The following is a 12,547-nucleotide window of genomic DNA, read 5'->3' as shown; positions in this document are numbered from 1 at the left end:
CTGAAGCTGGTTTGAGTCAGGGTATCAACTTAGCTGTTCCAAGTTGATTAGCTAGGAGAGCCGTGGTGAATGAGCAGTGGTGGCCTGAGTTGGCCTGTGCTGGACTGAGCTGGCTTGAGTTGGACTGAGCTGGACTGAGCTGAGCTGTGCTAGGCTGAGCTGGCCTAAGTTGGCTTGAGCTGGCCTGAGCTAGTCTGAGTTGGCTAAGCTTGCCTGAGCTGGCCTGAGCTGGTCTGAGTTGGCCTGAGCTGGCCTGAGCTGGTCTGAGTCGGCTTGAGCTGGCCTGAGCTGGTCTGAGTTGGCTTGAGCTGGCCTGAGCTGGTCTGAGTTGGACTGTGCTAGGTAGGCTCAGCTGGCCTGAGCTAGCCTGAGCTGGGCTGTGCTAGGCTACGCTGGCCTGAGCTGGTCTGAGCTGACTGAGCTGACTTTGTCCAAAGCCAGATGTAGCTGTGCTGAGCTACTGGTCCTGGGGTCTGGGCAGGTGTTTATGATTTTGTATCTAGGTAGAAGATCAAGTTGGTTCTACACCTGCTCTCCCATCAGATCTCACCTCACCCCTACCACACAGGACCCTCACCACAAGCCTACAGAGGCTTTATAGTGACTTCCAGCGTGACTGGGCCAGGTGCTGCCTGAGGCTGAGGCCCCTGTGGCTCCTCCGGTTCTGGGTGTGGGACCTGGCACCTTGGACTGATGCGCAGAGGAAGCAGAGGTACAAAATGCAGCCTGAGCCTGAGCACAGTGTTGGTGTTGCATGGTGCTGGCTGGTGACAGCCAGATCCCCAGTTCTAACACACACGCATCTCCCTCAGGCCAGGCTCCAAACTGGGTAGGAGCAGGGGGCCATGGAGGTCCTCTCACTCCCCCACCAGCCTGGTGTCAGTACACCAGGAAGCACCATGCCTTCTGCCAGCGGGAGCCCTGCCTGCTCTGGGAGGGCTGTAGACAGACTTGGTCCTGAGCCGGCAGCTGCAGTGGGATAGGGAGTAGACAGCGAGTCCCTGGCCTACAGGCATGGGAAGACACTTCTCACCCCTCCTTTCTCTTCTGTCCCTTTTGGGTCCCCAGCAAGCCCATCTCCCCCAAGTGTCTTCCCCCTCGTCTCCTGCGAGAGCCCCCTGTCCGATGAGAACCAGGTGGCCGTGGGCTGCCTGGCACAGGACTTCCTGCCCAGCTCCATCTCCTTCTCCTGGAATTACAAGAACAGATCTGAGGTCAGCCAGGGCATCACCACCTTCCCCACCCAGCAGAAGGGGGGCAAGTATGTAGCCACCTCGCAGGTGCTCCTGCCCTCAAGGGATATCGTGGAAGGCACAGATGACTACCTGGTGTGCAAAGTCAAGCATGGTGACCACAACAAAGACCTACATGTGCATCTTCCAGGTGAGAGCCAACTACTCCCCACTGTAGGCGGAAAGATTGGGATGGGGGGACCAGTGGGCAGGGCTTAGATCAGACCCCACTAATGCCTCTTGCCTCCACTGCAGAGGTCCGAGAGCAGCCTCCCACTGTGACCGTGTTCATGCCCCCTCGAGATGCCTTCTTTGGCACAAGCAAGTCCAGTCTTATCTGCCAGGCCACAGGCTTCAGCCCCAAGCAGATCACAGTGTCTTGGCTACGAGATGGAAAGCCTGTGATGTCTGGCTTTACCACTGAAGAGGTGAGGGCAGAGATCCAAGAATCCGGGCCCCGAACCTTCAGCATCGTTAGCCAACTGACCATCACCCAGTTTGAGTGGCTGGGGCAGAGCGTGTTCACCTGTCGCGTGGATCACAAAGGACTCACTTTCATGAAGAACGTGTCATCCACATGCAATGTTGGTGAGTGGCTTTCCCTGAGAACACTGCCCAACGTCCCAGGTCAGAGTACACACATGTGCGCGCACACACACACACACACACACACACACGTCCACCCAAGCGTGGCAGACTCTATCACATATGTCCCTCTGCTCCCTGAGCCTTGGCTTCCCACAGTTGCCAAGTGCAAGGGCAGGGGCAGGGGCAGCAGGGTGGGAGGTCCAGCGAGGGACAAGTGTCCCCCTGCAACAGGACAGGGAGGACTCAGAAGTCAGCTGCTACTCTTGTGGAGGAAATGAAACCCTTCCTGGACTTCAGATCCAGTGCTGAGAGCAGTGTTCTCTTGACCACAGGTCCATCCACAGACATCCAAGTCTTCGCCACACCCCCCTCCTTTGCCGATATCTTCCTCACCAAGTCAGCCAAGCTGTCCTGCCTGGTCACAGACATGGCCACCAGTGAAACCCTAAACATCTCTTGGACACGCCAGAATGGTGAGGCACTGCCAACCAACCTAACTAACGTCAACAGCCACCCGAATGGCACCTTCAGCAGACGTGGGGAGGCGAGCGTCTGTGTGGAGGACTGGGAGTCTGGGGAGAGGTTCACGTGCACCGTGACCCACACAGACCTTCCCTCACCGGTGAAGCAGACCATCTCCAAGCCCAGAGGTAGGCCAGGCTCCCACTCCCGCCTCTCCATGGCCCCCGGGAGGTAACTGCCCGCTGCTCGCCCTGCACTCACCACTGTCTCTTTGCTCACAGATGTGGCCAAGCACCCACCCGCCGTGTACCTGCTGCCCCCAGCCCGGGAACAGCTGGTCCTGCGGGAGTCAGCCACAATCAGCTGCCTGGTGAAGGCCTTCTCTCCCCCCGATGTCTTTGTGCGGTGGCTCCAGGGGGGGAAGCCCTTGTCCTCGGACAAGTATGTGACCAGCCCCCCGGTTCCTGAGCCCCAGGCCCCAGGCCTCTACTTCACCCACAGCCTCCTGACGGTGCCCGAGGAGGACTGGAACTCCGGGGAGATCTTCACATGCGTCGTGGCTCACCAGGCCCTGCCATTCATGGTGACAGAGAGGAACGTGGACAAGTCCACTGGTAAACCCACTCTGTACAACGTGTCCCTGATCATGTCCGACACAGCCAATACCTGCTACTGACCATGGCCCCCACCAGCCAGGCTCTGAGACCCAGGGGCTCTGTATGTGTGAGTGTGTGTATGTGGTGTGTGCAAACTAAGCATGTCAGGGGGATGAAATAGTGCATTTTATAAAAGTAGAAATAAAAAGATCCTTTCAAAAGATGCTGGTCTTGAGTGTGCGATGCTCTTGCCTGCTGCGAGCATGGCTGGGCCGTGCCCACCCCGCCCACACCCTGCAGGGTCCCTCCCTCTTGGCCTATGCTCTACCTCTGCACTGCCTGCCTCTGTGTGACCCCAGGAAGGATCTGCGCAACCCACAGAATGCACACACAGAGCACTAAATGACACAGACACATGTGGAAATACACACGCACACATGAGCACACATGGAAATACCTGCCGCACAAGGAAATAGAGCCAGCGACATGAACATGGATGTGAATGTGTGCATACATGCAAACACGCATTCATAAGCGGAGAGCTGCACTGGTACATAGGCACACACGTGGACACACATGGACTCTACATGCAACAAACATGATGCACACAAGCAGGAAGAGAAGCACAATCAGGCATCAACACGTGTGGCCACACAGAGAAACATTGCAGGCTCTGATACACATGGACACATGCACACCTATACACATGTATGCACACAAACACAGAAGGGGCAAAGGTAAACACACACAGACCAAAGACATGAGAGCACAAACATGCCTGTGTACAAAGATACGGACATAGCACACACCTGCACACATCAACACAGGGACACATAGGCACAGACAAGGTTCACAGATGCCAGTAGGGGCACTATGCTGCAGGTATTGTCTCCAGGGCTTCTCTCCCACAGCTCTGTTTGTCTCTGTCTTTATGGACATACTTCCAAGCCCAGCCCAGCCTGGATTCTGACCAGGCTCACCATCCCTCGGTCCAAGCCCAGGGCTCAAAGCCCTGGGCTGAGCCACCACAGCTTCCAGGAGAACCAACTCTGTGCCCAAGGACAGAGTGTGCCTGCCTGTCTAGGTTTGAGGTGAAGGCAGTAGGTAACTCCAGCCCCGGGGTTTGGAGAAACATCCTGACAGAGAGAGTGGCATCTAGGCCTGCTCTTGGATGCTCCCTTTTAGTAGGAAGCCACAGGAGATCAGTCTAGTGAACCTGTCCCCCATATACCCACCCTGCTTGCCAGGCTGGCCTGCAGAAGCCAGCTACCCAGGAGAGGCAGGCCGGGAAGACAAAGCCCTGGTGAGAACTACATGCCCACCAGACACTGCCTGGCTGGGGTAGACCCTAGACACTCCCAGGGCTCTCAGCCCCTTATGACCTGAGCTGCAGCTGCTGCCAGTAGCCTGTGTTCCCAGGCAGAGGCCTTGCTGAGTGCTCTCATCCCCCTGTCTCCCTCTGTGTCTGTCCTCAGGACCCAAGAGCCATCAGTGCTGGGAGAGGAAGGACAATTACCCATAGGGACTCTGCTCCGGGGTGGGACCAGCTGTCAGAGTCCTGCCCAGAAATAAGAACAGAGCAGGGCTGGGGATGTTGCCTAGTGGTAGAGTGCTTGCCTAGCATGCATGAAGCCCTGGGTTCCAGTCCTCAGCACCACATACATAGAGAAAGCCAGAAGTGGTGCTGTGGCTCACATCATAGAATGCTCTCCTTGAGCAAAAAGAAGCCAGGGACAGTGCTCAGGCCCTGAGTTCAAGCCCAAGGACTGTTTAAAAAAAAAAAAAAGGACAGGGCCACCTCAGACTCCATCTCCCACTGCTCTGTCGTGAAGCACAGGGACAGGGAGCTCCTCTTCAGCTTTTCAGAAGACAAGTGGCCAGGTAGCCTAGGATCTGGCACCTGCACAGAGAGTCCAGGACACACCAGACACTGTCTTTCCTCTTTCCCTGCACCCATGTCCACATACTGTATCTGACTTGCTCTGTCTGCCGCCCCAGGGCTCAGGGCAGGGTGCTGGGTCACTGCCTGCTTCTGCTTGGCTATGCTGGTCCTCTGTCTAGCCAGCACTGTCAAGGAACCCATCCTGTGCTGGCAAGGTCTCCTCCAGACCCAGCCTGGATGCTCCCAGCCCAACAGCAGGTATCAGGCAGGTGCCCAGGCAGCATTAGACATTATTGTACCTCCAGCACCCACCGCACACTGACCCCCTCTCCTTCTGTGTCTTCCCTCACAGAGGGGGAGGTGAATGCCGAGGAGGAGGGCTTCGAGAACCTCTGGACCACGGCCTCCACCTTCATCGTCCTCTTCCTCCTGAGCCTCTTCTACAGCACCACAGTCACCCTGTTCAAGGTAGACTGGCTGGGGCTGAGAGGGTGCTGGGAGCTGACTCGGAGCAGCAGCCTGGGCTGGACAGAAGTTTCTGGGGTCCACCCTGGGCTCACTTTCCCTGACATCCACTCATAATAGGGGACCGTGGCTCACACTCGCTTTCTTTGATGCCTGCAGGTGAAGTGACTTGCCTAGGGAAGCACACTGGAGATCTAAGGGCTGAGCCACAAGGGACCACCTCTGAGCTTGGCAGGCTCAATCTGTGTGGCAGACAGACTTGTACCCAACTCTCCCGCATGTCACCCTTCAGCTTTGAGCTTTGAAATAGACTGGCCACCAAGGCCAGTGGAGCCCGTCTGTGGGTCTGCCTGCTTACTTCTGTGCTGTGCGCATATGTGGACCAAAATAAACAGATACTTTCTCCTGTGAAACCACTTTCTCGTGAAGGATTGTTTCTTTTACAAACTTTCCACGTAGGCATCTGGAGGGATGACCTAAGTCCAAAGGGAGCTGTGAGGAAGGGAAGAGAGCCATCCGGAGCGCTCAGCATTGGAGACCACAACACATGTGGCCAGCCAGGCCAGGCTTGTTCAGTTGGGAGAATTCCAGAACTGGTCTCTCAGACACAGTGGAAGTCCAGCACCGCCACCATCTCTCTTGTGCGGGATTTCTAGCAAGCTGTGACACTTTGGGTCTTGTTCCAAACCTTTGTGGCTTGTGAGGCCTGTGCCATCAGGATACAAGACTAGCAGGCTAAGCACTCTGGGCATGTCCCTCCCATAGTGTGCAAGAATTACCTTCCATGTGTGCCTGTTGGTGAACTGCAGCCAGGAGTGTGGGAGTTCTGGGTGAACCAGTGTTTCAGGGCATTTGGGCTGCCATAACAAAATGTCCCACAGTGATGACCTAAGATAGAGGCATGTATTTCTCAAGGTTTTGAGGCTGGAGGTCTGAGATGAAGGCTTCAGCAGATTCCTGTGTGGGGAAGTCAACTTCCTGGTGCCGCGGTGGCACCTTCTCATTTAGGCCTCAGAAGGGGTGGGGGTCCCTGTGGAGTCTCTCTCTTCCAAGCGCAAATCCCATGGTGTCCTCATCACCTCCCTCCCCCCTCCCCAGGCTGGAATTCAGAGCATCACCCTGGGAGTGGTCAGGAACACTTAGACTTAAAGTAATTGCTGAAATCTTGTGGGACCAGGAGGCATAGGAAGAGGAGAAAGGGTCCGGCAGCACTGGGAATAGAAAGGAAGTGGTGGCCGGGCCACAGCACACAAGAGGGAAGGGGATTCCTCAGAGGGCTGCTCATGGTGGGACCCCCACCCACCACCCAGAGATGGGAGCCCTGAAAAAACAGGATGGAAGGCGGTGGGACACTCCTTGTTCATGGTGTTGACAGCTAGAGTAAACACCAAGCCATGGGAAAGAGCAGCCTACCCTGGGGATGCAGAGCGTGAAGAGGGATCAGAACAGAAGTATCTAGGACGGTGCCATTAGAAGGGTCAAGGTCAAGAGCCAGGACTCAGAAGGGGCCCCTTGAGCATGCAGAGAGCAGCTAAGCACATCTTGGGCCTACAGAACTGGGGATGTGCAGGCCCCAGTAAGCAATTCCAAATCCTCTTACACACATTCAGGTGTCTGTTACACCTGCACACTATACCTGGGACCCAAACCTGTGCAGGTTGAAAGCAACACAGACAGTTGGCTGGAGCCTCAGGGCTTGGTTCTTTCCAGCTCTGAGGCCAGAGCTGGGGTCACAGGGCAGGGCCTTTGTCATGGGGAGACGCTGTCCCAGGCCTCCTTCCTCATTCTGTGACACTCAGGATGCTGTCCCTTGGCCAGCTGAAGCAGTGCCTACAGGCAGCCTCCTCTTCCTGGCCTGCTCAGGCGTGTGTCCAAATCCCCAACTGGCCCTTTACAGGGACCCCAGTCCTATTGGATTAGGTGCCAGGACAGAGCCAATATGAGTCTACCCCAGCTTGGTTCCCATTCCGGGGCCATTTCAGCAATATAACCACACTCTGTAATCACAGCCATGGCCCAACATCTCCTTCCCGGTGATGTAGGGTTGGTAATCAGGCAAGGAAAACATCCAAAATCCCAGTATAGTCAAGAATGGCCAAGAATCATGTACCCAAACATGACAAGTCAGAAAATAGTAATCAAACTTGCACACCCATGTTCATTGCTGCACTACGGATGGCCAAGTTATAGCCCAGATGTGCCACAACAGATGAATGGGTCAGTAAATGTTGTTTGCCTGTTGATCACCTATCAATCTGTGAGTATGTGTGTGCTAGATGTAATATGAATGTGTGAGATATATTTGTATATATGTTCATACAATTGAATTTTACTCATGCATCAGGAAAAATATTATGTCATTTGCAGAGAAATGGATGGACCTGTAATAAAATTATGTGAAGTAAAGTAAATCAGGCTCAGTGGGAAAAAAGGGTACATGTTTCCTCTCATATCTGGAAGTTAGATTTAAATTACAAACATATATGAAAACATGCAGGGTCTTATGCATATATGCAGAAACATAATAAATGTGGTATCTGCAGAGGAAGATTTCAATAGAGTGTCTTCTGTGAACTTTGCGTTTAACAATAACAGTTCCAGGAAATGCCAAGCACCATAGGCTAGTGCCTATAATACTAGCTACTCAGGAGGCTGAGATCTGAGGATCCCAGTTCAAAGCCAGCCATGGTACAAAAGTCCAGGAGACTGTTATCTCCAATTAACTACCAGAAAACCAGAGGTGATGCTGTGGATTAAAGTGGTAGAGTGCTAGCCTTCAGCAAAAAGAGCTCTCTGACAGCTCTCATGCCCGAATTCAAGGCCCAGGACTAACACACACACACACACACACACACACACACACACACACACACACACACACACCCATAAGCAGAAGAATGTGTTGTTGTAGCAGTGTGGGAGACCAAGAGGCAAGGAGGTAGATGAATGAAGAGAGGAAGGAGGGTGGTGAATGTGGTCATAATAGTCCATGCACATGTGTGAACTTGGAAGCTGGTAACTTGATGGGGATGGGTAGGGTTGAGAGAGATGGGGGGGGGGTGGGACAACCAAATGGGGAATATTGGTTAAGGTGCATTGTACTCATGAACCTACCCAGCGAGGAAAAAACTCTTTGTGCAACTGCTAAAAGACACTTTTAGAAAGAATAATCCAGAGACACTTAAGATGTGATGTGGAGACTGATCTATTCAGGTGCTTGTGAGCTAGGCCAGAGGGAGTCAGAAAGAAATGTGGAATGTGAGACTAGTGGAGCAGTTCCTGGAAGAAGAGTACTGCACATGCACAGAGATAGTGGGGAGTTAGGGGAGAATGCAGAAGGAGAAAGCACCTTGAGAATGGACAGGACACTGTCTGCACTGGCCAGGGCTGAAGTGCCCAGCCTCACGTTAAACTAGGGTATCCCTCCTACTCTCAGGCAAAGACAATACATCACAAAAGGCCTGCGGGTAGCAAAGGGATGAAAGGCCCCATTCTGGCATCACATCATCAGCAAACAAAGATGTCTCTACCAACTGAGGAGGCATGGGACCTGAGTCACTCACACCTGTGGGGCTGGAAGTCAGAAGGCCCAGGACACATATCCAGTCCCATTCTCTCCAAGCTCATTTCCACCCATTCATTCACCTCTTCCCATTCATTCAGAGCTCCTCCCCTGCCACAGCTCTCTGCCATCTCACCCCACTGTCTGTCTTGCAGAAACCACCATGGCTCCGAGTGTGTTCCCCATGGCCTCAGGGTGCAAAGTTCCAAGTGAAAACGTGAACCTGGCGTGCTTGGTGACTGGGTACAATCCCGAGCCAGTGAGGGTCACCTGGGACTCAAAGGCAGAGAGAAAGGGTGAGAAGACCTTCCCCTCCACGTGGAATGGCACATTCTACACCGTGACCAGCCAATTCTCCTTTCCTGCCTCACAGTGGAAACTGGGCCCACACAAATGCAGTGTCTACCACGAGTGGACCAAGAGCAACATAGAAAAGACTTTCCAGAAGCCAGGTGGGTAGTCCTGGACCACCCAGGAGGGCCTTTCTTGCTGGGTGCCCTCTGGCTCTACCCCACTGCCACTGCTCTCAGGTCCTTTGACCTTCCCCATCTAACCACCCTCTGTGGTGAGCACTTTGGTCCTTCCCTCTAGCTCTAGTCCCGGAACCCCTCCTTCTCTGCTCTGTCTGTCCACTGCAGCCCTTCCTTCTCTCCTTTCCCTCTGCCAGGGCTCTCCTATCATCTTCTTCTAATGACGCGCCCCCCTTCCCAGCCCCTCTCTTCTAGTCTTTGCGTCTGCCCCCTCTGCCTGGCCCTCCCATTCAGGCTATCTCTGTGGTGCTCCCCTGCCCTCCCCCTCACTGTTCCTTCTGGACTTTCCTCACCCCCTTTCAGCTGCCAATCTGTCCATTGCTTCCATGCTTGTCTCAGAGATGCTTTCCCAAATGAGCAAGGAAGTAGCTGGCCCAGCCAAGGCAACAGCTGAGAGCGGACCCTCTCCACACACATCCCTTCTCCATACTGCTATGTGCCGTGACCCAGCCTGCTTATCCTCCTTCCACTAGTTGCCAGTGGTCCACACCAAGCCCTGGGATCCTCAGTCCTCTCTGTGTTCTCACCCTCATCTGCCCACTCCTTCTTTGATTTCAGCCTCTGGGAAGGCTCAGATCCTCCCCAAATCCACTGTTCCTCCTCCAGGAGAGAAGGGCTCCACTGAGACCATGAGAGCCACCACCAGGAATACAGGTGAGCATTTGCCCTCTCAGCAAGCCTCTCTTGTACTCATGTCTCACCCCCCAGGCTGAATCCTCTAGGCTGCTCCCCTGACTGCTCAGCTCAGTGTCTAACCCAGAGTCAAGATGAGGAACAGGCACTGAACTGATGCCTATGCTCCACCTGGTGCAAGCCAGGCCCTGTGTGGGCCACAGAAGAGGCCATGCTCAGCCCTTCCTGAGTGAAGGGTGCCCTCACATCACAGAACACAGAGCAGGAAGCAGCACTGGGACTCTCCTGGCCCACCAGGCCCAGCTTTGCATTTCTGAGCTGTGTCAGGAGCTCTTCAAGACTGCCCAGGGAAGCATATGGCTGATGAGAGAGCAAAATGTGGCTCTGAGACCATTAAGAAGTGGAAGACCTCATTTGAGAGACTAGCGCCATGGCCCCCACTCTGCAGGACAGCAGAGGAGCCTTGGTGCTGCCTGCTCCCTCCTGCTCCCTCCATTGTCTGCAAGCCCCCTGGTTGGGCTGGCCCTGGAGCCACCTGTTCCCTGTGTGTTGCCTCCAGAACAGGGTTCTGAGCAGGAGCTCTGTATGTAGAGTTCACAGTTATGACTCTGTTCAACCCGAGCTGCCTCTGTGGTCAGCCAGCCTAGAGCACTGACAGTTCTTCCATCAGAAAAGCAGCTCAGTACCCTCTGTCCACTGCTGCCACTAATCTCACAGCCTGGGCCACCGGAGAACGCTCTGACATGGCTGACTGGACCGACAGTGAAGGTCACCTTACAGGGGCTCCTCTATGCAACCTGGCCAAACCCAAGCCCACACTCTTGACCAACCTAATTCTCAAATTCCATCCACAAGAGAATGTATTTGCTTACTACAGATGTAATGGTTTTGCCATACGCGTATAGTCACAGTAGAAACATTAAGAAACAAGATTCTTCGGAACCTCCAAAAGAATGCAAACAATTCCAATTATAAAATACTCTAAAAGAAATTCAAAATAATTATCTTAAGGAATAGTGAAATGTAACAGAATATTGTGTGGTGTCAAGGGTTCGTGCCTGTAGCTACTCAGATATCTGAGATTTGTGGATCCTGGCTTGAAGCCAGCCCAGGCAGGAAAGTTCATGAGACTCTTATCTTCAATTAAAACTCTGGAAGTGGAGCTCTGGCTCAAGTGATACAGTGCTAGCATTGAGCAGAAAAGCTAAGGGACAGCAATCTCCAGGGTAGGCGTACATACAAGAACACAAAAATATTGAAGCTGAAGCAATCAGTGAATGGAACATAATAACAATGGAGAGCTTCAATGAGAGACAGGATCAAGCAGAATAAATAATTTTGAACTTAAAAGCAGACCCTTTGAAATGCCACAAGAGAAAAAAGAAATGGGCATCAGGAAGAACTAGGAAGCTCACAGGACCTATAGGACACCATTAAGCAAACAGATAGCCACACTGTGGGAATTCCAGAGGGAGAACAGCTGGAGGAAGTGACAGAAAGCTGGCTTGATGCAATTAGAATGGAAAGTTTCCAAGTGTTGGGAGAAATAAGGACATCCAGATATAGAAACTTCCCAGATAGACTCAACACAAGGGGTCTCCCCACGGCATGCACAATCAAAGTGTGGGCAGTAGACAAAGAGAAGTCCTGCCATGAGATTTCTCAGGTCAAATCTCCTAGAACAGGAAGGGAAAGGATGATGATACATTCAAAGTGCTGAAAGGAAAACAATCTCTGCCAATCATGAAGACTATTCTGAGCCCAGTTATGCTACCAAAACGAAGGAAAGGTAAAGTCTTTCCCTAACAAGCAGAAGCTGAGGAAATTTATCCCCATGACACTATCCTTACTAGATGCTTAAGCACGCGTCACCTCTGTAGGCAAAAGGACAATCATTGTATCAGAAAAGCATATGAAGCTGTAAAACTCACTCTTGTGGGGAAATTTACTATTTATATACCGATTTATAGTCAAGCTCATTATTTGCTAGTACCATACCATGCCATATAGTTCTCTCAAATCACTAGGATGAAGGTTAAAATTCAAAGTGGTCTAAGTAACTGCAGGTAGAATTACTTGTTAAGAACACAGGATACACAAACATGTAAATTAAGGTGCCAAAAACGTAAGTTGTGAGGGGGAGATAAATTTCAAAGTATTTGTACATGTCCAAGAATCTTCATGTCAGTCTGTGGTAACCAGCAAGACATGCAGCAATTATTCAAACCAGAAAGAGAAGGGACTCAAAGTTCATCGGGACAGTAAGCCACCAGTCCACCATGTAAGTAAGGAGGGGAAAAAGGCAGCCACCGTGTACAGGACAACCAGAGAACAACAAACACCATGAAGGAAGAATGGCCTTCCTCCCCACCAGTAAGCCTGAAAGAAACTGGTTTGAACTGTCCAGTTACAAGATGTAGAGTCACTGATGGGGTGAGGGAAAGTGGCCCCAATGCAGGCTGCCTACAGAATACTCCCCTCTCCTGTAAGGACGCAGAGACTGAGAACGAGGGAACGGAAGAGATACTTCATGCCAACAACCAAAAGCAAGCAGAAATAGATACACTTGTATTACATGAAATAGGCCTCAAGTTCAA

The 12,547-nt window shown here is 52.6% G+C and overlaps 1 gene segment (V, D, J or C); it reads left to right on the top strand.

Moving 5' to 3' along the window:
* Positions 1–5,641, top strand: part of LOC125345382 — a 79,317-nt gene extending 73,676 nt beyond the window's left edge. The window contains 6 exon segments of the C gene segment in view: positions 1,069–1,383; positions 1,488–1,820; positions 2,153–2,470; positions 2,564–2,896; positions 5,113–5,228; positions 5,385–5,641. Of these exon segments, the coding sequence occupies positions 1,069–1,383; positions 1,488–1,820; positions 2,153–2,470; positions 2,564–2,896; positions 5,113–5,228; positions 5,385–5,393 (1,424 nt within the window).
* Positions 5,642–12,547: the final 6,906 nt, after the last annotated feature.

The sequence above is a fragment of the Perognathus longimembris genome, unplaced genomic scaffold (genome assembly GCF_023159225.1).
Source record: "Perognathus longimembris pacificus isolate PPM17 unplaced genomic scaffold, ASM2315922v1 HiC_scaffold_5537, whole genome shotgun sequence".
In the NCBI taxonomy this organism is placed as follows: Eukaryota; Metazoa; Chordata; class Mammalia; order Rodentia; family Heteromyidae; genus Perognathus; species Perognathus longimembris.
The sequence above is the reverse complement of the archived record's forward strand: the minus strand, read 5'-3'. Positions and strand labels throughout refer to the sequence as shown.